Here is a 26,823-nt window from a genome sequence, read left to right as displayed (position 1 = left end):
AAAGTCATTTCCAGGGATTATACGTCTTATATATTGATAAGGGGCGAGTCTCAAAACATGTATTTCCAGGCAACCTCAGGGGTGTGAAATGGAAGCAGGTAATTCCTGTAATGGGAATGTGCTGCTCAGGCGTTATGTACTGATGTAAGTAGCGTCTGTGTTTGTGCAGCAGAAAAATCTAAATATGAATAACTTCCCTTCAGCCTGTTTTGACATACATTGAAAATGTTCTCGGGAGCATAATCACATCCTCGTATATGGTTGCCATGGGAGCTCCACCCTACCTGCGTTACAGCTATGATCCCATTGTGACAAGATAATGTGTGGGTGTAGAAATGAGACGCTGTTGAACATCTGCAGGGTGCTAAGTCTACAGAAATGCACCGACCTTTATGTGTAAGAAGTTGGAGATGACATTAAGAGCTGATGTTTAACATTATAATAAGCTCCTTTTACACTAAATTAAACTAATATCTGGCATTTGTTGTTTGTTTTGGCAATGAAAAAGAGTTCAGTTGGCATCACACCTATGAGTCTGCACTCGTTTTTGATTGGTGAGTTAAAAATCGGCTTATAGCCAGTTTTGGTGTATATGAAAACGTAAAACTAATACTCCAAATTACAAATTGGCTGTAATAATAATTCATCAGAACACGTTCTTTCTTCCAGTTTCCGCCAGTCAGACTGGGGCCATGCTGTGTGTGGCAGCTTGCCAGAGGTGATGCTGCAAGGTACCGCTCTCAGAAAGACAGTGGTTACACTGAAGCTGTTAAAACCTCTAATTTGTAGTGATTGTAATTGTGGCCCTTTGAGATTAACTCAATTTACACATTATTACCATCTGTTCTAACCGCAAAAAGGGAAGATGTTTCCGAAGACGCTTCAAATGAGCCGAAATCACTCGGTAAGGTTAGCCCGCTGTGGGGAGTCCCATGATGGAGAGACTTAGGTGCCCTTGCCTGAGCTCATTTGCCAACATCCAAGCTTGACCGAACCCTGCAGTGAAGGAGAGAGGAAAATAGGAAGGAACAATAGCAGGGGGGTAAAGGGGGGCGGGGGTGGAATCAAATAACATTGAAGCTGGAATCGCAGAGGAAAAGGCAGCACAATGATGATGAGGATTAAGATATTGTGAATGGGGAGCAGGAGCAGGAGCAGGAGGACGGAGAGATGTGGAGACGCGTTATATTGTCAGAGCATTAGGGAGGCTGACTAGCTCATTTCGATTTTAGGTCACAATGTCATTTAAGGGAGATTAAAGGGCAGAGAAGAAAGGGAGAGCTGGAGGCCAAATGAGACGATGGGGGCAATCTTTAACAAAGACGCCGACAGCCTCGCAGCCCGATCCGCCGCTAATATCGGGTGATTTTTCTTGAGACTGTTCGGCGTAATCAGTCTTGTGTGGTCTTGTACGTCCAGGTGATGGTTCGTCGTGACTGCCCGCCGGAGCTAGTGGGGGGGGGGGGGCGGGGCAGTGGGGGAGGTCACATCACAGAAACCCTTTGAGATGTGAAAGCTCAGCCGTCTGCTTATTTGACCGCCGTGACTTCCATTCCCCCGGCCCTTGCAGGAGGCGGCCACAGCCATAGACGGTTCACAGACTCTGGCCCACTTTCTGCCAGCCATCCAAAGTCCGTATGAGAGCGAGCCGCTCACCACACACCGCCCCACGGCACACGACTTGTGAATTTTTGATGCCTGTTGTGAATGGCCTGCAGTGAAGCTTTTGCTATTATTAACAAGCTGACAAACAGGACCCAACGGGGGGAAAAAAAATCCCAGACCTACTGTCTTTGTAAGATTTTAGTTCATTTGTGTGGCGTGGTGGCCACTTAAAACTACATAGAGCAATCTAGGCTAGCAGGGAACATGCTACTATAACTGCTCACACAGTTTATTCAGCCTTTTTACTTCTGTCTCATAACTGTTGAAATAAATGATGCCTATTTTTATTGGGGCTGTTTATGTTAATAAGTAAAAATGGAAGTTCAACACAGCTTCTAAGTTATACTGGCTTCCTCTGTTTTGGACTCTCAGTTCCCTCAGAGATGAGCTCCGGCAGCTCTGACGTCTGTTCAGAAGAGTTTAATTTGATGCTAAATGCCGGTGTGACTGGGCGTCACGGATCCCCACGTTCTACACTTCTGCTTTGTTTCACTGTGTTTTTCTGCTGTGTCTCAGTGTCTCTTCCCTCAGGCTTCTCTCTGCATCTCTAACCACAACAGGTTGGGAAGCCAGTCAGAAGAGAGGCTTTCTTTTGGTCCGCTAAATGTTGATCGACTTTCTGAGTGTTTGAGTAAAAATATATCACACAACACCCAAATGCAAAATCCAGGCTATGAATTACTTTATGGTATCGGATGGTGAGTGTAATGGCTGAGGGTAGTGGCTGCTTCTTGTGACATCACAAATTTAAGGATGTCCCAACAGCTCGTTATAAATATAAATATATTGGACTTGCACCTGTATTATGCATCAAATAGTAAAGAGTTAAGTGAAGTACTGCTAAATACAACACCAAATATAATATAATTAATAATATTAATAAATATATATATTACTGTTTTTACTTCTGCATTCTCTCTTTATGGTGCTCAGGCCTTAATCAGGCTGAATTCACATGAGGATTTTTCATATATATAGAGACAAAAAATGTTGCATTCATTAAGTGAGATGGAGAGTCTGCACAATTCTTTTCAAGTCGGGGGTTTTTGATCCTATACACACACACACTCATAACTAAGCCTTAATGATGCATAAATCCCTTTGTGCACTATAAAGTCAAAAACATTTTGTCTTCCCTGTAAAGTCACTGAGTGCAAACCTCCTCTGTCATCATTAGTCAGTGTAGCTGCTATATTGCACCAATGTATTGGATTTCCTCTCATCATCTAATGTCTTTATGACATGTGCATATTTCCATTTGTCTTAAACATTTATGCTGCTCATTTATGCCGCTTGATGGACCAAATCAAAATTACAAATGAGATCAGAGTTGATGGACAGATGGGATCTGTGCAGTGTAATGTATGGAGAGCAGTCAGGATCTGAAGTTGAGGTCTTAAGTCAAGGAACCATAAATATACTTTTTACTATTGCTGTGTGACAGGGGTCTGTAAATATTGATTTAAAGTTGATGTGGAGCAGCATTTATACTGCTCCACTCTTGGCTTTAAATGTGCAACATTCCCACGCTTAGTTTCCACTCCTATTTCAAACAAACAGCAACGGGCTCAGGTGTTTGTATTAGTTTCTTTTTTTTCCCTTTTTCTTCATCATACATGCACATCGAAGAGATGTAGTTTAGTGATGGAGATGTAAAACTCTGACACCAGGAACCAGGGTGTTAGCTGTGAAGCCTCCAGCCGGGCAGATAGTGTTAATCCCCGTGTATGTTCTGTATGCTCTCCCACTGAAACTCCTCGCAGGTCGAAGACACAGCTGCTGACTGCGAACAGGAGGCGTATGTTGCTGCTACCACACCCTCTCCAGGCTACAACTAGAAAATCATCACCATAGTTGGAAAAAATCTGTGGCCGTAACTCAGAGCTCTCGCTACGTGCGTCAAAGGCCACATGTAGTGGGCTGTGTGTGCCTCTGCTCTGTATGAGTCAGTCGTTGTGCTGCATGCAGCCTCCCCACAGCTCCTTCGAGCAGTGTCTGGTCCAGTCTGCGTCTGCGTCTGCATTCATTCATTAGCCCACTTCTAGCTCTGGCATGTGTGCGTGCCATATGTCCATGAGGACCGCAGCAAAGGAAAACTCAAAACAGACTCGCTGACACAGCTGAGAGGGCAGAGCTCTCCGATGCTGTGGATTTTCAGACTTTTCTAGCACAACTCCATGGACCATGTCCACGCGAGGCGTTGCTGCGGATTGAAAGCTGAATCCCGAGCGCTCAGGATCAGGCGCTAATAGGGGTGGGAATTGCCAAGGACCTCACGATACGATACACATCACGATACTTGAGTCACGATACGATACGATATTGCGATATCCAAATTTTGCGATATATTGCGATATTCTACGATATTCTACATAGTTCACTGAAAAATGTAAAAGGCATTATGCATCTTAAAATCCGAGTTGTATGTACATCAGATGATAGTGATAATTTATGGGACAAACTGAGTCAAAACAATGTAATTCAAATTATCCATGCCATTTTATACAAGTGCAAGTTACAACAACATACTGTACAACACACTGTCTGAGGTAGCAGTACAGTGACACCTCGCGGAGCAGAGGTGCGGAAGTCGTACTGGATTTACGTCTGAAACATGATTTATTATTTGAAAAAAAAAATTGAAAAAAAAATCGATATTTAAATATTGAATATCGATATTGTATCGCGGTATAAAGTATCGCGATATATTGCCATATCGATATTTTTGCCCACCCCTAGGCGCTAATATTCTGCCCGGTTGTAGCGGTGCTTTCTTTAGAGCGTTTGTCCTCCAGGTCCAAGTCGTACCCAACAGCAGAAGGCCAAGAGAGAGGCGACCTGATGGGAGAGCGCCGTCAAAGTTGGTCTTTCCCAGGCTCCTGCTCCATAAATAACAGCTGCTGCTTCAGGAGGAATTCATAGTAGTGTGAGATACTTTACTCTGAATGTCACCTCGCATGCTCTCGGAGAGCAGAGACACAAGCGTCCGGGGTCAGCTCTGCATCGGGGAAATGAAACATGCACTCTGCCAGCCGCTTCTTGACCATTTATGGAAGCAGCTTGTCTTATTCACTTACAAGATGCAATCAGTACATCTTCAGTTCCTCTCAGTATGCAGGGAGTGCATTATTAATAGTTCTTACAAATGATAAGATTATGACAGTACTTCGACAGGGAACGCAGACCCATATTCTCCCTGTCCAGGTTGATAGTTTAAACACTTGGAGGTTAAAGTAGAGTGTCCCTTCTGGTCTGGCTTATTGTTCAAACAAATTTCACTTCACCGTCCTCATCTTTTACTAAAAGCTTGAAAGAAATGCCACAAAAGAATCACCTATAATTGAATTTAATAACTGCCCAGCTGCCTTGAAATTCAAATTTGACATTTAATGTCGAGTTTTCCTGCATTTGTTGTCTCAGCTGACATTTAATTAGTCAGTACCTCAACTGAAAAAAAACCCCTAAAGCTTTGTACCTTTTTAAGATACTCGAAACTTAAATTAACTGGAAGGCGAACACTGATAACCGGATGTAAGATGCAACTCTTTAAAAAGTAAGACTCTATAAAGGAATAAGGGAAGGATGTATGGCCAGCTTTAAACTTGCAGGAGTTACCAGAGAAGTCCTTTAATTATAGATGAATCTATTGAGTACTTTTCTTATTAAATTCTAAAGAACCATCTTACGCTGTTCAAACCTGTTTTGTAAATATGTTAATTTACTACGGTTAGATGACTTACAAGGTACAAAGTTTGTATATTTGTTTTTTTGCCCAAAAATAACTGGGGGGTCAGATTATGGTAGCGATGCAAGATGAGATGAAGCAGGAGAGAGAGAGAGAAAGTAGAGCATCCTGAGCCCTTCAGCATCACAGATGAGAGATAAATTGGTGATGACCTAGTACTAATGCGTGCGCTGTGAACATGATATTTTATTCAGTGTGGATTTTGATAAAAGTGATCATGAACTTTGAAAACAGGCGGGATTTTTTTACCACAGGAATCCTTAAAAAAAACTTGTTTTGTGTCTCTTTTAACAGACCAATTTTATCTCACACCAGAGAAAACACTGAGATAACGCTGCTGTTGCCCGGAGCAGCTTCAGCAGGAACAAGTGGTCACAGAGGACCAGGGTGCTGTCTTAGACAGAACTAATGGGAGGGGCCTCATTTCTCAATTAAAAGCAAGTGCTTTGCTTTCCACTATAATTAGTTTAGTTTAATACAGGACAGTGTAGGCTACAATACCATTGAACAATTGTCTAGAGCAACGAAAAAGATGGTCGTACCAGATTTAGATTCGATTAATGCATCCAAATAACTGTGTGAAGGGGCGATGAGGAAAGAAGAAAGAAAAAAAAGAAAAAGTATCTCTCACCCCTTGAAAAGAGGATAACTGTAATGGTGGGAAGTAGAAATAGAGAGTGAGGCTTTCAGGCAGCTGCTGGTGAGAAAAGAAAGAAAGAGAGGAGAGTAAGAACTGCACAGTGCTTATTCAGCAGTATTGATCAGTGTGTGATATGTGTGATGTGCGTGGGTGGACGGTAACGAATTTAGTTGAGTGATGTACTTGAGTAAATTCTTCCAGTATTTATACCTTCCTCGGGCATTTTCCTCCTTTTTTAAGACTGTAGAACTTTTACCCTACACGTACAAGACAAATATATTTCTTTTGGCTCTTTATTACTTTGAAGAAGCTTTTATTTTGAAAATCCGACGGCCCATAAGCTGTGTTCATCACAGGAGAAAATCCAATCCCAGTCACCTCCCACACTGTTAGTCATGCTGCGTTTGCTGCATGTTTGAACAGCTCACTTGGAACCTGGCACTATAAAGATGAGGAACAAGATTTTTCACCAGAGCCCCCTCGGCCTTATCTCAGGTCTATGCTTGACATTTTAGAAATAAAGAGTCGTTTCATTTCAAATGTTTACTGTGTTTACCACAACCAAACAGAAATGTGAAAATTAAATGTGAAAATGATAGCCGTCTTTGTTGTTCAGTTGTGTTTTTATGGCAGTGTACACAGGCTTGGAGTTTGTCCTACAGGCTTTTTATTCTACAGGTTTTACATCCAGTTGATCCATTAGGTTATTTCAGTATCATTAGGTTCTGTAAATGTGCAATAAAGCAATGAGTTGTGCTTTTCTACATAACATTACAATATTAAGTGTTATTAAAAACAAGTTTGGTTATTAAAAGTTAGTTTATGCCCTTAATTAATCCGACTGTGGTGATGTGAGGTAGTTGAAGCTGTTTCCCATCTTTGCATTCACCAGTGCCACCAGTAAGATCATGGGTGGTGTGTGTGTGTGTGTGTGAGAGATTGTGTATGACTGTGCAAGGCTGGATGGGCACACATCCTTCAGCTATATTCTGTCAGTGTCAGCAGTGTCTCATTTACTTTCAAGAGATGGAAGAGGCGATGATGCTAGAGGTTAAAGTGAAGAGGAGAAAAGAAAAGCTCCCTCTTCCAATCTTCCACAGCAGGTGAGGGCCAGAGGATTGCGTGACCTGCACTGAAATTAACCCTGGCACAAGCGGCTAGTGCCATCTGGTGTATGAGCAAGTCAAAGAGGGTCTTACTGTGCCTGCAGAGAATCGTGCACACCGTTTTCAAATTCTTCAGCTGCCCCCTCCCCTGATTTGGAACGTGACCCGAGGAGGAAGTCAGAAAACGCAGATTCTGCTCCTCAGCCGAACCGAATTCTTCGAGGTGCTGAGCTGAGGAGCACGATGACCGAGCGATGGCTGTCTTGTGAACTCTGAGGGCGTGAAAGCCTGCACTGCTGTTCAATAATGCATCATGTCCCACTAGTGTTGGTGGTTTCAAGAGGGTGTGTGGGGGTGGTGATGGTGTGAAGGGCGGTGTTGGCATGACGGATCAAGCTGGCCCCTCTGAAGAAGCCCACGTGTCATAGAAACAGATTCATTCACAGCTGAGATCTTATCCCCTGGATTAAACATGCCATGAGCCAGGATTAATTAATCAAAGCATGTCCACAGTATGAAAGGCAATTTATTGAAATGGAATGAGGGATTAAGCTGGAATTATTTATACCGTGCCGTAACTGGTGGTGGGGTTTTGATGTTTGAAATTGCCTAATCAGGGGGGAAGGTTGTTTTCACTATCAACTCTGCATTGCAGTGGAGAGATCAGATCGGTTTGGGCTTTCGTGGGGCGCGCTGTGCTTTGTCACGGCTTCCCCTCGGTGTGTGAGTGAGCGGCGATTACTTAATACGGTGGCGTTCAAGAATGTGACTGTAGATTTCATATCTGTTAATGGCTTTTACCAGGCGAGGAACACAGCCAAGAGAAAAAAAAGCAGCATTTTCTTTTTGTTACATAAGCTTGCCAGCGCTGAGGCAGAAGAAATGACAGAGTGATTACTGTCACACTGTACTTAAATCCACTTTCTTCTGTAGCAATTGCTGAGTGGCCCGCCTTATCTAGGTGAATGTGTGCTTTTGTCTGTATTTATGAGACGGCCGAGAGTGGGTGGGTGTGTGTGTGTGCAGGGGATTGTGTGTGCACCTTGGAACTTGGACGCAGCTGTGCTTTTCGACTTGTTAACCCCACAGTGGAGGTGTGGGCAGCAGCGGGGCTGAGTGTACAGGACCTCGCTCCTGGAGCAGAGAGAGAGAGAGAGAGAGAGGAGGTGACATGAAGAGCAGCAGTGAGATACAAAACTGGACCCATCAGCTTTACTGCACTGACACAATTTGCCCTCAAGGTGTGAGCCAGATTTTTTTTTTTGTCCGGCTCAATATGCTTCAGCTCAGTGTGAGTAAACTCAAGCCAAAGATGACATCTCGGTTCATAAATCAATTCATCACTCAACAGACAGTTTGATAATCAGTTACTCCACATTTGTCCCCACAAAAAACTCATCAAGTGTGAAAATTAGCTGTTATTATTTATTTTTGTCACATTTTGCAAAAATAAATATATACATTTTAAGATTAACTGATTATGAATGAGCATTTGTGGAGCTATTTGTGAGTTTCGCTAATGCTACAAAGCAAGCATTGGCATTAACAGCTGTTTACAGCTGTTGTTACAAGTTACTAAGAGCTGTGTCCAATGGTGGAAAGCAAAATTGGTTCTAACTGTTATTTTTATCATGTTTCTTCTATTGAAGTTAGCATCTAAAGTAGCGCCTAGCAACAAAAGATATTTAAGAAAAATGTCTGACTGTTTTTGTGGTTGTGAAAAATCATCTGGCATCTAAAATAAAATATATAAAACATTTTTAAAATCCCATTAAAGGTGCTTTCATATAATTTACTTGATATGTAATGATTTCTTTGGGAAAATAAGGAAGTCACAGCATTTCACTGTAAATGGGGACATGGCAGAGCTTTTAAACTGTCACAGTCAGCAGTCTCATAATGTGCTATAAAAGAGTAATAAAGATGGAGAGAGAGTGATACAGAAAAACAAAGCTCAGGCACCTTACTGGGTTAGTGAATGAGAGCGTCATCCACATGCATTCCCCTCCAGTAGCCGATGAGATGGAAGATGCAGTGTATTTCTAATTTTATAGCTCATAAACCTCATTCACCTATTCCAGTAATCCACAAGGAGATAGTCCTCCGAGGTGAGTCAGCAGGATGTCACAGCTAATTGTTGGGGATACACAGTAAACTCCACACTCAGCTCAGTCATATAATACACACAGTGTCGTGTTTACACCAGCGCTTAACGAGCAGGTGGATCACTAGGTAATATGTCTTGGATTAAGACAGGATGCCTTCGCTACCTGGCCCCCGTATGTCCTGTCTGCTACACTGGCTTCAAATTGATCCACCCCACCAGTCCTCGCATACTGGCGTTTTACACACAGTGACCTCCTGCTGACCCCGCCCTGACCACTGCTGCTCTCCTGTGCCTCTGTCTGTCATGGTAGCATGATGGAGTTCCCCACCTCTCCTTGACCCCAGTCTTTATCAAACCACTGAGCCACTGAGAAATTGATCTGGGTGGCTTTGATTGTAAATCTATCCACACGTTATGACTTCTGCCAGTAAAAGGGAATGGAGGGAATGGAAAAAAACAAAAAATAAAACAACAACTAAGCATATCTGGTAATAAGTAGTAGCATTAAAAGATAATTAAGCTGCATGCCTAAGACTTAATGCATAGAATCACCTCTATCGGCTTGCATGAGTTTGTGTATCCATGAATGATTTTTATGAATGACTTTGTGGGACTACCCGCCTTATCCGGTCTGCAGCCGTGGCCCAGGACAGCACATTACCACCTAGATGGATGCAGTCATTGTGTAGATAAATGACAAAGGTTCCCACTCCCTCAGAAGGGCACCATGAAATGGGAATTATATCAGCGACATTATTCCTCAGTACACACACACACACACACACACACACACACACACACACACACACACACACACACACACACACACACACACACACACACACACGCAGAGACAATTTATGCCACACTTGGCACCCAGAATTTCCCTGCGGTGTGCAGAAGATAAAAGGATGTGTTCTGAGGAAGAGGAGATTTTTAAACTGCTGTGTCATTGTGTGTTCAGATCAGATCCAACCACAACCACAGAGCCGATAGTCCACACATACAAGGTGGAATAGCTCAGCTGATTTGAAAAAAAGAAAGAAAATCCATAGACACAAACATTACTCTTATATTGCATATCTGAAAACAACATAATCTAGCAATATATTCAAATGTATTTATTCATTAAGTCTTCAATAGTAGTCAGATTAAGATCAGTGTAATTAGCACATGTGAAGATGACAGGTGTGCCTCTGGGAAACACTGCTTTACATTTAACACAAGACCTCATATATTTCAGCAGTTGCACACAGCTCCCGAAATAACTTGTTTTCTTAACTTCTTTTTTTTTTTTTTTCCTGTGGCTGAACAACAGTAGCAGTAGTTTTTAATCCATCCTCAAAGCAGCTCTGCTAACAAGTTTATGAATCTGTGTGATTGAGCTGGAGGAGGAAGAGGAGGAGGAGGCTCATAAATCTTGCAAATTTCTCCACATACATAATCTAGGCTGAAATGAGAACAAGAATGTCATTATGTTGCTGGAATTTCACACAGCAAAAGGCAAACGGCTGCTGCACGAAGGGGAGAGGGGCTATTGATAGTTGGCAGAGCTGCAGCGCTTTCACTCTCAAAGGTTGTGTGTGTGGATTCCCTCCCCTGGCTTTACTGTATTAATGCAAGGTGTGTGTTTTTTTCTCCTCTTTTTTTTTTTTTGGTTAAACCTGGCACGACTGTGTGAAGTAGTTTGAGTCATACTGTATGAGGATGATTCATCTTTACTACAGATCAGTATCATATCTTCAGCATTGAGTTACTATGTCGTGTGTGAGCAGGGAAGAGCTGCCACTAAGAAGACTTTATATTTCCCCCTTAGTGTATCAAATTTATTTTCATCTCCTGCAGTATATCCTCCCTAATCTATCGGGTCTCCTGCTCGCAGTGCATTTACTCCACTGAGAGAGAATTTAAATGGAGGGGTGTGTTTTCTTTTTTTTTTAATTGATGGAAAATGCACCCATGCACACGGGGGAGATGGCTGTGGTAAAATGCAGTGGAAGTTAAAGCGCAGTGCAGATGAGAATTGCAAGGAGATCAAAACCCAGCGCATCAGGATTCAGTGCGAGTAAGACAGAGATGGAGGGAGGGGAGGAGGGAGGGAGAGAGGGGAGGGAGGGAGAGTGGGTGAAATCGAGGGGCAACCCCCCTTTCTAGACGAGGGATTCCTTTACTGCAGTGATCAGCAGTCCCCCCCCCCTCTCTCCCCTCCTCCTCCTCCTCCCAGCAAGTCTGCTGCTCCCCTCCTCTCTCCCCATGCTTTCACATTCACGGTGTTCTCTTTTTTATCTTCATCTGCCCTCTCCTTTCTGTTTCCCTTCATCCTTTCCTCCCCTTCTCCCCTTCTCCTTCCCCCTCTTTTTTTTTGTAACCACCATCTCCACTACACACACACAGGGTATCGGTCACGTTTCAGTGGGGAGGGATTGTCTGCTGCAGGGTACAGTATATGCAGCACATGGTTAGAAACGCAAGCGCACTCGTGACTCACACCCTTTTACTCCAGCCTTCATTTATCTCTATCGCTCCCCTGCTGCTCCTCCATTTATCCTTCCCTTCTTTCTCCACCTCCACCCCTCCACCCCCCCTCCTCACCTCCAATTCATCTGTCCATCTTCCCAGGCATTCCCGATGCCCGTTTCTGTCTTTTTTTTTCTTTTTTTTGTTGCTCTCCCTCTCTTAGTCGTATGACATTGATTCCAAGGTTGCTGTGCTATTGACTGCTGCTACGCTGTTAAATATTTCAGGCAGCGTTTCAGTGGCGGTGTGCCGGCCAGGAGGGGGCTGGGGGGTGGGGGTGGGGGGGCTTCGCTCAGTCGCTCTGCAACTACCGCTGACAAACAGGCTGGCGAACAGACGGGTTGGACGCACGCACGTACACACGCACACATGCACGCGTGCACCGGCCACCTGCAAACACACTGAGGTACATTCGCACCTATACGTGACTCTCCACAGATGGATAAACCCGGACGCACACACTCCAGCATATTTGCATATGTTTGTGTGATGGTGCCGCGGGTGTCGGTCGGTGTGTGTGTGTCTGTGTGTGTGTGTGTGTGTGGGTCCGTGCTGGTGATGTTGTGGGTATCTGGATGAAATCTTTCCTCCTGGCTTCAAGCTGCTGAAGTTAATGAATGAGCAAAGCAGTGCTGGGCCGCTCTCTGCAGACTGTGCAGTTATTCTAGACCGGCCAAAACGCCTTCCTCAGCATCTCATCTGATCAGCCACCTAATCACTGTTTGGGCTCCTCTTGGTGCCATGGGATGGTAATCAGGATTCTCATTTCGGACTCTCACTCACACATTTCATCACAGAGTTACTGCCACGTTTGGTCACTTTTGGCCTATAGTTACCCCAAATCTGTCAATCTAGAGAAAAAATAACTGTCCAGTTACTTCTCATGAATGTTTACAGAAATCCCCCTGTATTTGCAGGTGCAGAAAAAACATGAAAGAAAAAGAGTTTGCAAGAAGTTTTTATTTTCTCATGGGGGGGTGGTGTCATATGTTGGCAGCTCCAGCAGAGGGAGCGCTCAGCGGGGGGGAGGGCCTCCATCTGTGGACCCTCGCTGAGCCAGCCTCTGAGCGGTGGGGGAGCCAATGATGCGTCGCATGTACCTGGTGAGGACAAAGACCCAGAGCTGACGAGGGGGCTCATCACTCATTAATGTAGCGATGAGCAATTTTCAGGCTCACAAGACTCAGTGGCTGTTAACTGTGGCAATTTGTGTTAATCTAGACATTTATCCTCATCCCCATCATGGTGATGTGTGCGTGCCGTGGTCTGACTGGTTGGGACCCTCTGACTGAAAGTTGGATTAGCTGTGGAGATGTGATTGGCAGTCACCGCCGCTGAGTGGCACTGGGACATTTAATGAGCAGCGACTGATTGTCAGCAGTGTTTGCCAGGTTGATGCTGGGATTACAGGTGTAGTTTCTTTGAACTGGCATTGAGTTTGACTGTGGTAGTTAAAGGAGACACATTATGCCCCTTTTCCACAAATTAAAATAGTTCCCAGGTGTCTTGAAGACATGTCTGTGACATGCTTCGGTCCAAATACCTCAAGGATCAAACATCACAGCTCTTTCCATCTGCTCAAAACAGCCCTGTTCAGAACGGCTGGTTTCAGTGCCTGTCTCTTTAAATGCAAATGAGCCACTACTTACCCCGCCCCACCCACTCTACCTGTACCTGTACTCACAGGTAGGGGTGGTGTTAAGCAAATTACACTAACCCTAACTAATGACATAATTGTATGACAACTGAAGGAACAGCTCATAAAACCACATGGATTTGAACCTATGGAGCCTGAAAATTATAGATTTTTTTTCTCAATTCTCACATTTTGGGGGCCGGAAAGCAAGACAAACACCCAAATTAAAGAGCCTTCAAAAAGTGATATTTCCATAATATGTCCCCTTTAAGTTCACACAGCTGTCAGTGACCATAAACCTGACAAACATACTAAACTGACTGTAGGAGCCATATTATGTATGTTTTTTTGTATTCATGGGCTTGGTTTGTGTGTGCACAGTGACACTGCACTGGCACTTGGGTGAGGGGTGTGTCACTGTGGGTGTGTGGTGTGTACTTACTTGTAATTGCACTCACCTGTTCTCCTCAGCTGGTATTTGAACATGGGTGTGAGGTGAGCAGAGTCGGGAGTGAAATTGTCTATCAACCTCTTTAATTTACTGGATCATGTTGTGTTTTAGATTGGATTAGATTTAGATTGTATTGTCCTTTTCAGGATAATTGTTTCCACCTTCCACACAGCCTGTGTGCTTTGCCTTTATTATCTTTGCGCAGGCGTTTGTAAGTATTTTGAGCTTTTGCATCATTGTGATATCGAAATAAAGGTGCTAAACAAAGCCTCGGAACCTAGAATGGATTTCTGGTGTGCGCGTCAACAATTTTCTCCCATGTTCAGCCCACAGCGGCTGATTGATTTTTAGTGCTTCCCAGTTAGCCGCAATACTGCCAAAAACAAAATCTGAACTTTAAATGATCTTAAAATGTTTTTACTGTGACAAATCTGTGTACATGTGTATGTACACATAACATAAAAATCTCACTCTGAACTATGAAATCTGAGCCACAGTATTCATGAGCTCTTGAGCTAAATTACCCGGCCTTGTCATGTGGCACACACAGGAAAAAAAAATAGTGCATTATGAGCTTCCTCTGCTGGTTCCTGTATCACAGAGTTAGCCAGGATATCTGTCCTGCTGAGTAATGATAAACTCTGGCCTTACGATTCAGACCACTGACTTTAGTGTGAGCAGCTTAGCCTTGATCCTGCTTCTCTGATGCTGATTTTCCAGCATAAAAATGCTGTGATTGGCAGATGGGTATCCATGGTTATTTTGTGCTTAGCTCAGTGCTTCAGATACAGAAAGCGTCTGCTTGCACTGACAGCGCCCGCTAAGATATCTTTTCATTCCACAGCTGTCAGTCCGGAGTCGTAAAACGAGAAGCAGCGAGGGCTTTGGATCTCCGCTTGTTGTGATTCAGCTCGGTGCGGGTCAGCGAGCGAGTCTGTGCATATTGTAAAAAATCTCATATTACCCCAGTTGTACATAGAGCGAGTGCATCAGACTGCAGACCTGCTGGATGCTGAGTGCCATGCAGTCAAATCTGTTGACAGTGTGATAGCTGACCTGAGCCTCCAGGAACTGAAGATTGAAGTTATTGAATGTGCGTATTCACTGTGCACTCACAGGAGAACGTAATGTCGCCTGCATACCCAGTGAAAACAGTTAGATGCAGCACAAATCACATGGCCCCGGGCGCCACTTATTAAATATTAGGGCCCATTCTGCAGAGGAACAGAGCTCCTTCTCTTTTTTTTTGCAATGCAGTAGAGCCATGTTTTGTTTGTGTGTGCACACAGTTAAAACTTTAATCAGGAGAAGTTGTGTTTTCGCCCCCTGGCGCTCCTTCCTCGCTTGATGTCTCATCCTCGCTCCCAGTTTGCGTAAGTTTGAGGAAATCAGGAAACTGACAGCCCGCCTCATGCCTTAAAAGGCTTGATCGAGAAAGAACGAGGAGCTCTGTAATTTGAAGCATGTGCTCCCTGTATGAACACTCCTACTTCACTGAAAAGAAGGGGGAAAAAATAAGAGGGTTTCCCCGAGCTCTGCTCCAACATTTACCTCCTTCCCCTCCTCCCGCTAGTCTGTGACACAAGTGGAGAATTCATACTGAACCACACTGTTGTTATTCAAGCTGCATGTGGCTGCTGCCTTCATTCTGTGTCTCCCACTGTGGCGTTTTCCTCCGAGTGGTGGTTTCTGTGTCTGGATGCTGGTGTATGTGAGAAGCTATGTGTGTGTGCGGTTGTGTTTTTATGCGTCAGCCTGTTGTGGAGTATTTCTGTGACTGGAAAAGCTGCAGTCGGATCAGTTCAGATCTATTAATGTGAGCTTCTTTGGGTGTGGCTCCAGCCTGTACACGGGAACATTTCCAGAAACTGACGCCATTTTGTAACGTAATATAAGAGGTCAGCCTGACAAATACACAATGCACAGATTTAGTAGGGTATAGTGTCATGTTGCTGGGTGTCACACACTTGGCTGATAAAAGAGTGTTATGTACAAGTGGTGTGACCGTGTCGTTGCCCTTTCTCTCCTTGTCTGCAGGTTTGGAGGGGCGGCCCGTCATGGCACGGCCAGAGACTGTTGTGTACCTCCGCTGCTCCAGAAGGTAAGACCTCAGAGTGCTTTATTTCTGACAATAACAGCTCTATGAAGGATTTCCCCCTTTTTAAGAAAACCCCAACCCCAGCCTCTGCCCCACGTTTCAAAACAAATGAGTGTTGTGCCTTTGAGGAATTCTGCATCGATCAGACAGGAGAGGCTCATTTGGAGTTAACAGGCAGTAGTCATTAATATGGAATCCGTCTTGGGGGAAAGCATCTGGTTCTCTGTGTGAGAGGCAGGAGGGATGGAGGAGGAGGAGGAGGAGGAGGAGGAGGAGGAGGAGGAGGAGGAGGAGGAGGAGGAGAGGGCAGCAGCCAGTTGATTTGATTTTAGAGCTATAGCATTAATAGCTGTAGCTTTTAGGAGCAGAGATAGGGAGAGGAGGATCCTCACGCCTTCAGCAATGTGTCTGTCTGTGATGATGAAGGAGGACAAAGGGGAACAGGTGCAGGGAGAAGACAGCTCAGCTACCGGAGGCAAAGTTTCCAGTCGTCGAGAGTGAAATGTCTGCACGTCGTGTCTTGGAGTTTGAACTTGGTCAAAAGCTCGAGCTGTGCCAGTGTCGCCACCGCTACCGCCGCCAATCCTTCACTTCCTGGTGTGGAGCCCATGCAGGCAGAGATGTGCTGATTCACTGCAGTGGTCCTGAGCAGGAGGGAGAGGTTGTCGGGCGCAGCAGCAACAAGGCAGCAGCTCGGATCTCCCTCCTGTGTGTGTGTGTGTGTGGACTCCCTCTGTCTTGATTCATGGCTCTGTCATTAGGGGCCACTCAGCATGATAATGCTATAAGCTGTGCGGGATCATTATAACCAGCTTGGTTACGGAGCAGTAACTTCAAAATAGCGTTAGAAAAGTGTGCGTCCTTGGTACACACACGCAGCCAAAAGCTTTCAGTGAATGAATACACGGTGACGTGCAGCTCAAGGTCTGTCTGATTGTCAGTGGGTCCTTTCTAGCCTTTCTGTCACAATAAGAAACATCAGTTGTTGGCGTCAATGAATCAACACAATCGTCCTGTGAGGAGCTTAAGAATAAAATGCTGCATAGATCAGTGGCTCTCAAAATATTCCATATTAACGACACCTGAACTGACACATAGTCGTCCATATGATAAGATTTTTGCTTTTATTACAGAATAGACAGATTCTGTCATTGTGTTACTTACGGATGTAACAATAGTGAGCCCCCTCTTTTGCTGGGGACCTTCAGTGACCCCATCCAGGACCCTTGGGGGTCTGCAGACCTTTTTGGTATCCGAATTCACATGGTATACAAATAACTATTGAATTAGCTGTAGATACTGTATGCAGTGTTTACAACATTGTAACTGAAGTATTGATTATAGTGTCTGATGGTGAAACAATAGACTGTGGCTGTTATAAAGGGCTGCTGCCGCCATCGGCTCTCTTGAGTTTTTTTGCAGTTGAGTTGGTGAACTCGTCCCGACAGGTGGGGCTGCTGCTGTACTGCCCCCTGCTGGGTCTCAAACCACACTCCTCTTTGGGGTCAGTTGGTTTTTTAGCTTGAAGCCGCAATTTAGCGCCACAGCAGCTGAAGGTCAGAGGTCTGAAATGTTTTGTGGTGCCGTCGGGGACGGTGTCGGCCTGTCGGGTTAGTTCAAGGCAGAGGTACAGACGGTACAAATGAGTTATGTTTATGTTCAAAAGCAAGTGACAAGTGCTAAGCAAAACAAACAGGACATTTCTCCTCATTTATTTTTATTGAATGTTCAGTCAGTGTCTTCCATCAGAGGGAGACAAGTACATGAAAGCTTGTTTCCACAGAAAGGGAAGGGAAATGAAGGGAAAGGGAAAAACTGATTGATCGATTGGCTGCTGATGTTTATGTATTTATTTATTCTCTTCTCTTGCTTTGTTCTCTCTTATCACAATTTATCTCTTATTCAACTCTCTACTTTTTTTTGGCTGCTGTGTTGCGGTGTTATGTCTTTCTTGTTTTGTGCTGTGTCATGTCTTTATGTTTGCTTTATGTTTGTCACTTGTATTGCACAATAATAATAAAAAAAAGCTTGTTTCCACGGTTCACTTGGAACCTCAGGGTGTCACTTTACATTTTCTGCTTTTGTGACATTTGTCTGACTCTACATTTTCTTTTGTTTTTGCCTTGCACCCCCCCCCCCCGGCAGAGGTGACAGTGGTGTATCAGAACGGGCTGCCGGTGATCTCAGTCAGTTTGCCATCCAGGCGAGAGCGCTGTCAGTTCACCCTCAAGCCTCTCAGCGACTGTGTGGGAGTTTTCCTGCAACAGCTCCAGGCAGAGGACAGAGGCATCGACCGGGTAGCCATCTACTCCATGGGTATGCACACACAGACACAATAACACACACACACACACACACACACACACACACACACACCCACATTATGTCCATTTGCTCCAGCAGGTTATACGTATACGTGTCCTCAACACGCTTTCAAGTGTTCTTGTATTTTGAGGCGATTAAGTGATCCTGCAGCTGTGGCTCTGCATCCCAGTTTAATACCACTGCATACGCCATGAAATGATTTTTCAGCCCTCGCTCTGCTCGCAGGGCTCATTATACAGGAACAACTGGTACTTGAAAATCTTTCTCTTAGCGTGTGAGTGCATCTGCTTTTACCTCTCGCCCGTAATCAGACAGCAACGAGGCTGATTATCAACAGAGGTGAACGGCGTTTGAAGTGGCCTCCTATCAGTGCTGCTCCATCTCTCTTACTCACTCGCTTTCCATTTGTCTCTTTCCGTTCCAGATGGAGCGAGGGTTGCCTCCTCCACGGGCATAGACATCCTGCTGCTGGATGACTTCAAGCTCGTCATTAATGACACCACACACCTAGTGCGGCCACCGAGGAGAGGTGAGGAACGGGCGACAGTGAAGCCGGAGGCCTTGTGCTGTTTTGCTCTGAGTCTTTCCCTCACAGCCGGCCATTAATAACAAGAGAAAGAGGTTGTTTTACTGCCAACAAGTGGGTCACATTAAAGCCGGTGTGTTTGTTTTGCGTGTGCTTGTGTGTGTGCCTCAGAGCTGCTGCCCCACGAGGAGGCGGAGAGGCTGAATGACGTCAAGTTTTTGGTGCAGCAGCTCTACACCACCCTGCGCATCGAGGAGCACCAACTTAGCAAAGAGCGCGAGCTGATTGGACGACTGGAGGACCTCAACACTCAACTCCGCCCCCTAGAGAAGGTCAGTGCACTGACATCAGTAACATCTCTGTGTTTGGCTTAACAATGTAGAATTGAATTGAATTGAATTGAATTGAATTGAATTGAATACCTTTATTGTCATTCATACCAAGGTATAAACGAAATTCAAATTGCAAACCTCCATGTGGTAGCTGAACAGTGACCTTGAAAGACAAATTGTTTGCATGCTCTTGCACACACACAATCAAAATCGAGAGGAGCTGTGGTTGCTTAGCATTTTGAAAGCCTGTTTATAATCCTCTTATCTGCAGTTGATATGATCATCTGCAGATATCTGGTGTTGTTTCTGTTCAGCCATTGAAGATTCACAGTTGAAGAAGGCCTGACCGTTCATCAGCGGTGTGATTAAGGGACAATCAAGTTGGGAATTTGATTGAAATAACAAAGTTGTTAACTCTGCAATCAGTTTGTGATCACAACAAAACAGCTAATCTTATGATAATTAACTCTTAAACTGGGGGAAAAAAGGATAAAAAAACGTGTCTCCTTGTTCTTTTTGATCTGTCTGACTGTCTTGCTCTCTTCTTGACGTCTGCACAGGTGAGGGAGGAGTTGAGTAAGAAGGCGGAGCGGCGTAGCACCTGGGTGCTGTGGGGCGGCATGGCGTACATGGCCACCCAGTTCGGCATCCTGGCCCGGCTCACCTGGTGGGAGTACTCCTGGGATATCATGGAGCCCGTCACCTACTTTATCACTTATGGCACAGCCATGGCCATGTACGCCTACTTTGTGCTCACACGCCAGGTAGGCCACAGCGAAACACAGTAATATCTTGTTTGTTGTGAAAGATAAAATCTTTAGTTGAGTAGTTGATTAGCTATTTCATAAATAGCTAATTAACCATTTGTTTCAAGGAGGAAGATCCTACCTCCTATGTATTATCTCATTGTACAGGGAATATCTTTGGTTTTTATACAGTAAATCATTTGAATATGTCACCTCGGACTTTGAAACTGAAATAAATTCTGATGTGCTTTTCTTTAAATTTTTCTGATATTTTCAAAAGATTAAATAAATTATCATCAGATTAATGTTGTTAATAACCTTACTGCTAGTGGGCATGTTTTAGATGCTTCCTTTGAGCCAAATACTGATTCCAATACCAAATATTTGGCTTAACTAATTGAGCAACCAGAGAATGAAGCATCACAGGAATGAAATCCAACGGTTATGCTTCCCTTGCAACACCATGTGTGAAGTAGAAATATTTTTGGCTGTTCAAAAGGCTGAACTGTGCTCTTTGAAATTTGATTCAGCATCTGTGAATCAGAATTTGATGTTCGGTGTGTCGTGAGTGGGATTTGGCCCCCTCTGAGTAACTAACTCTGTCTGTGTGTCTCTGTAACCTGCAGGAGTACATTTACCCCGATGCTAGAGACAGACAGTATCTGCTGTTCTTCCACAAGGGGGTGAAGAGGACACGCTTCGACGTTGAAAAGTACAACAAGCTGAAGGATGATATCGCTGAGGTACAGTGAAGTCGCTCGGCGAAAAGCTGAAGGTTGTGTGATGTTGAAATAAGCACGAGGGATTCGCACATTTTATGGTTCAGTACTTGGATTTGTAACAGTTGTGGATAGACCTACTTTTAAACCACCTCCTCCCACACACACACATTTACTTTCATCTTATCGTGTTTTTTCACTCCGCCCTCTCCCTCTCCCCTGTCCGCCCTCTCCAGGTGGAGTTGGATCTGAAGCGTCTCCGGGACCCGCTCCAGCTCCAGCTCCCAGTTCAGCAGCTTACCGCCAGTAAAAATTGATGGAAAGAGTGACTCCCTCCTCCTCTCTCAGCTCCGACCCATTACCCTCTTCCCTCCTGTCGTCCAACACCCTTCTCCCTCCCCTTTTACCCCCAGCTATTCCTCAACCCCCTCCCTTACCCTCCCACACCCAATAATCCCATCCCTTTCTCGACTGTGGGAGTTAGTTTTTTTATTTAGTTTAGTTTAGTTTTGGTTTGTTTTTTTTTCCTTTTTTCTTTCTTTTTACTTTCCTGACTGAAAACTCCAGTTGGAATTGCAAGTGAAAACCGCTTAAAGACAACGAAGAAGGATGGTGAGAATACCAGGAACTGAAAAACTACAGCCGAAGTTTGGTGAGGATGATGAAAAGGACGACGACGATGACAATGATGATGATAATGATGATGATGATGATGATGAGGATGATGGAATACAACTGGGCACTATGGATATGCCTCAAATCTTCAGAGTGACAGCCTGCAGGGAACTCCAAAGGGGGAAAATGGGAATTTACCACAACTCTAGACACTCAAGGACAGAGGACACGCAGAAGGGCATTGTCAAGTCTTTGTGTGTGTGTGTATGTGTGTGTGTATGTGTGTGTGGGACTTTCAGGGTACTCTGGGACACCGACCCTGGCCACACAGCGGGTCGACACAGCAGTACAGTCCCGCTTCCACACAACACACCTATGCTCTTGGCTGGGGCAGGCTCCAGGGAGACTCTCTGTCCCTCATGTTAAAGTTTACAAGGAAGTCCTGACTGCAGTCGCACCATCAGGGAGACGGTCGTCTTCCTGTAGCTGAACTCTGCTGCCTCTCCCTCCCTGGGCCACGTCTCCTCCAGGTGACGGACAGGTGTCCTTCCCGGTGTGACCTTTGTGTCAGGAGCTTGTCTCGTCCCGCAGGATGTAGGCACGGCGACGCCTCGTTTCCTCTTCCTGTTGACGTCCTGTAGCGGCCCGGTCTGCGCGAGTTATGAGAGTACTACCGACAAACAACATCACTGTGTGTTCTTTTATTCCAAAAAAAAATATTTTGGCACTTTTTATTTTGAAAGCCATAGTATATTTGTTATGAAAAGAATATAAAAATATATATATGTATACAATCAAATAAACAGATGACCAGAGGCTAGTTTTTTCAGTGGGGGGAGGAGCTCTCTTCCAAACGTCATCTCATGAGAATCTCATTCACATCCTCTGGAGATCTCCTGCCACGAAAAGACCCCTGCTACTGCATATCCACAACGTCACATTACGCACATTCACACTGTATGCTATTCCATATCTTTTCATGACAAACACACGCGGTATATTTTAACAGTAACTACGTCCAGGTTGGACATACGGCTCGTGTGCATGGCCAACAAAGGGGGCGACAAAGCTGAAGCCAAATCAGGCTGAACGTGGCTTTGATTGGAATTGATTACTTTTGAGCAATGCCACGTTTGGTCGGAAAAAACAAAAAGCTGCTTAATGCTTCAAGTAATGAAGGGGTTAAAATGCTCAGAGACCTTTGCCTTCAGACAAACCTTACAGGCATGTTATAGGTTAATATATCTGATGAAATGAATGGCTTTTAAAAAAAAAAAGAGGAGCCACAGTTTACAGGAGGAGCAGAATCTGACTAAATGTCCTGCAGTTCAGTATCTCCCTCTTCCCTGTATCATAGATTTTACCTTTTCCAAATCAGCCTTTTCCTCTCAGCCTATAGACAAAATAATAATAGGCGACATCCTAAAAAAAAAAACGTGGCATTGTATCATTGAGGCTTTTTTCATCCTGAAACAAAGCCAGAGTGTTCTCCTCCCACTGTTGCTGTAATGCCCCCCTGCTCCCTTGATGGCAAGGCAGGGTAGACTGCATGCTGTGGTATGCCCTCAGTAGAAATTTGTGAATGTGTAGGAGCATTATTGCAATTTTGTACTTAATTGGACACTTTTCTTTGCCACATCTAGCTGAAGTCTCATCCCCCCCGATCAGTTATATCAAAAGTGATAGAAGCCATATGTTTAAGTTGTCCATTTGTTTTACTTTTTGGATGGTCACTGAATAAGCTTAGTTTTCTGTTTAGGGTGAGGATTGGTGGCCCTCTCTCCACTCCCATTCATGTCTAAAAAAAAAAAAAAAAAAGAGTCTCAGTCAGTTATTTTCACTCTTAACTGCTGGATATCGCCTCTGCAGAGGGGGAAGCACAACAACATGACGTGCCTGCACACAGACTCCAGCTCCAGATCATCTCCTGCTCACGTGTAAACAGTTGGCCGAGTCCGACCGAGGAGATCCTTGTGTTTAAATGCAATTTTGTTTTTTTCCTTTTTATTAAAATGCATGATTTTAGGTGAAATCAGACGTTAGCCATGCAGATCTCAGAGCAGGATATGGTCCGATCTGTCACTGTGTGTGGTGGTGTGTGCGTTATCTCCAAGGGAAATGGTGCCTTTTGGATGAGTAATGAATTAAATGATATTTCAGTTTGGTAAACATTAATTGAAATGACGCCTTTGCATTAAGGAGGGCTACATTTAAATGTTTGGAAGCTGAGAAAGATCTTTCTGTGTGTGTGAGAACGTGTGTTAATTAATCCATATGTTGATGAGTGGTGTGGGCTCTAGGTGCAAAGTTCAAATCACCATATTCATGAACAGTTTGCCCCTAATCCCTGCTTGTCAATAGTGGTAAAAATCAATCCCACCCTCATCCCACTTCATAGCTGTCATGAGCTTTAAATTCATTTTTTTCCCTCAGACACACACAATGACACTCATACACACACAACGTTTCCTTGGAGATGTATTCTGGGAGCTGAGAGAGTTGAGGCCTCTGTCAGCAGTCCAATCCTCCCCTCTGCTGTTTTTCTGCACAACACTCCTCCCCATCATCACGTCCTCCTTTGTTTTTTCTATCACACCATCCACCGTTAATTGCCTTTGTTTTTCTCTCGCTTTTATTTTTAAAAAACGAAATATATCAAATATAGGGAAACTTTATTATAAAGAGGGTGTTGCATGAATGTATGTTTACATGGGAAATTATGTAAAAATAAAAAAAAATGACGATTTATCAAAAAAAGGGAAAAAAAACAAAACAAAAAAAAACACAACAACCTGCAAAGATAATTTAAGAACGTTGTTCGTAGAGATTCCTAGATATAAAGGGCAGTGGACAGGACTGTGTCTTTACAACCTGCCCTGTCAAATCCTGACTTAATCCCAGCCAACCAACTGCGCAAACCCCATCAAAACCCCAGTTCCATCTCGTCCTCACCTTATTTACTCCCATAAATCTGCCATTTATACTCCCCAATAAATGGAAGAACTCCCTACATCCTCGGTGCACCTATAAGGAGGCTGTGACCTCTTGACCTCAGTTAATATCGTCCTGGATCCAAAGGAAAAGTCCTGAGTCCAAAGGAAAATTGTCAGGCGCACGCATGTACTTATCGGGGAACACCTCCCTTTCTCGTCCCTCTCAATCATTTTCATCCACCCTCACCCTTTTTTTTTCTCCCAAAGTCACATTATTATTCTCTGTTTTGAATGTGTGCTATGTTTTGAATATCTTGTTTGTGTGCACTTACAATAAGACATGTTTAAAATGCCTAAAGAGTGAAGCAGAATATAGGATTTGAAATGATCTTGTACTCCATTCTGACCTCTTGTTTTATTTTATTTTATTTTTCTTGTCTATTTTTTTCTTCTTCTGTTGACATATGATGCTGTAATGTTGGCAAAAAAGAAAAATGTAAAATCCTGTATCATTTATGAAATATGTATAAAAGAGAAATGTAATTCAATTATCAATAAAATCCTTATCCAGTTTTTGGAGCCAGTGGTCCAGTTGTATTTTTATTGTTGTTGTTGTTGTTCTCGAAGTGAAGAATGATTTATGGACTTACTGTATGTGAGATATTTACAAGAAGCAGATGTTCAAGGTCTTGACCGCCCCCTCTCCTCTCCTTGGCCTCGAGCTCTGCCTCAGGCCACAGGACATCCTATGAGATAGACCTGCAGGGATAACTGTGTGTGTATCCAGTAAATACATGAAGCAACACATGGTTATGATGGTCTTTTGCAAGTTTACAGAAAAGCAATGGGAACACAAGGCAATAATAATAATTTCCTTTTGAAATGACTTCATTAGTGTTTAAAGTACATAGTGAAGTAATTAAAATGTTGACCTCGTTGAGAACTGACTACTCATTGCTCATCAACATGTCTTCAAAGCTTCATAATACTTTATACAGCTACAACACATGCACATTCACAGACTCGCTACAAATTAAGAAAACAACTTAAAGCAGAAATAAGCGATCCGGTGGTTTTGTCTAACTTCTTGTCAGCCGATGGAGTTAGCAGTCCCCGCCCTCGTCATGGATCTATTGGTCCTCGTCCCTACGTCACCACATTCACGTGCATCCCTTGGCTGCACACACAGCCCTGCATGCCGTTCTCTCTCCTCATTGGATAAAGGTTGTAGGATACAAGGAAAGTTTTCTCCTCGGCTCAGAGCAGAGCAGAGTGACTGACCCGTGTTTCAGACCAAACACTCTGTGTAAGTGATTGCTGTCGGAAGATATAACTATTTAAGACTTATATTAACACAAATATTCCGCTTACTTCTGCTTTAATTTATGTGACAATATGTGCTAAAAACCCTCCACAACACCTACATAATTACCTGCTGCAAACAACTCACAACACAAGTATTTCCTGGGACACTCAAAAGTGAAGGACCTGACTAAAAGCTAAGGATAAACTAACAGTACACATTTGCAATAATATCTGGATAGTGTGATGTTGACAACATAAAAAAAAAAAAACTCTGCTTATTTTACACTTACAGGTAACCACTTTTATTACTTCTTAAGTCAAGATGCATTGAACAAAAGTGCTCCCCACAGTCCATCACTTTTCTGTGTCCTTGGAAACACTTTCGTCGTTGTGCAAAATAAAATTTTAAAAAAATTCAGTTGTCATTAAGATATTTCTGTATGGACTAACATCACCATCCAAATATGTCACTTTGCCAGCAGGACTAAACCACAGTATAATCACTAAAACCAATGTAAGTACAGTTAATATAATTTCAAAGTTTACCCAAAAGTCCAAAGTCTGAAAACTATATTAAGATGAAATTTAGAGGAAAGTTGAACAAAAGGAAACCATTAAAAATAAAGAACTCTGCGTCCATACTGTATGACTTCCCTCTGCACAGTGTGGTTATGCAGTGGTGTAATAAAATGCTGATTGAATCTGCCTGTGCCGTAGAGACTTGCAGCCGGGAGGCCTAACAGTGTCTTATTTCCAGGGGTAATCACAAAAGAAGAATGGCATGTTCCACCTCATTTATTCTAACAGCCTTGAGGATTAATGCTTCCATTGCTTCAATTACATATAAGCAATAAAAACTGCTAGCACGAGGTTAGTTTGGGCAGCGTCTAAATGAAAAGGACCATACTTTAGGCATTTTCTGGCCTGTACTGGTGGGTAAGTAATTAGCTGAATGAGAACATATTCAGTCACTAGCACAGTGTCGCTCAGAGTGTCTCAGTCTACTTTAAGGGAAATCCTGAGTGTGCAAACCCAACTATTGCCTTAAAGTGAAGGATGCTGCCGCCGGCTGCACAATGTTACGCAGATTAATCAGGCTGGTTTAATGCTGCTGGAGATCATTGCTTTCATTTCAGTGGCCTTTAAATCAGGAGGGGGGGATGAGACAGAGTAGATAGCCATGTTTAATTATCATAAGCCCAAAACACACTTTTTCTGAATATGTTTGGGATAGTTTAGGGTAGTGTAAAGTGATCTGTGTGTGGAGACAGGGGAGGAGAGTGTGGGGACTGTTCAGTCTGAAACAATGGGAGGATGGTCCTGTTGTGGGATTTAGGGAGAACAAGGTCAGGGGATC

The 26,823-nt window shown here is 43.8% G+C and overlaps 1 protein-coding gene across 2 annotated transcripts in view; it reads left to right on the top strand.

The window, feature by feature from the left end:
• Positions 1-24,740, top strand: part of mcu (mitochondrial calcium uniporter) — a 57,849-nt gene extending 33,109 nt beyond the window's left edge. For both annotated transcript variants that reach the window (XM_085800421.1, XM_085800420.1), the window contains exons 3-9: positions 15,905-15,968; positions 18,111-18,281; positions 18,715-18,819; positions 18,988-19,148; positions 19,709-19,912; positions 20,521-20,637; positions 20,850-24,740. In XM_085800421.1, coding sequence (XP_085656547.1) covers positions 15,905-15,968; positions 18,111-18,281; positions 18,715-18,819; positions 18,988-19,148; positions 19,709-19,912; positions 20,521-20,637; positions 20,850-20,930 — 903 coding nt within the window. In that variant the 3' untranslated portion in view covers positions 20,931-24,740. The remainder of the gene's footprint in view (positions 1-15,904; positions 15,969-18,110; positions 18,282-18,714; positions 18,820-18,987; positions 19,149-19,708; positions 19,913-20,520; positions 20,638-20,849) is intronic.
• Positions 24,741-26,823: the final 2,083 nt, after the last annotated feature.

Source organism: Trachurus japonicus, chromosome 15, assembly GCF_045865225.1.
Source record: "Trachurus japonicus isolate A0001 chromosome 15, Traja_1.0".
NCBI lineage: Eukaryota > Metazoa > Chordata > Actinopteri > Carangiformes > Carangidae > Trachurus > Trachurus japonicus.
The sequence above is the reverse complement of the archived record's forward strand: the minus strand, read 5'-3'. Positions and strand labels throughout refer to the sequence as shown.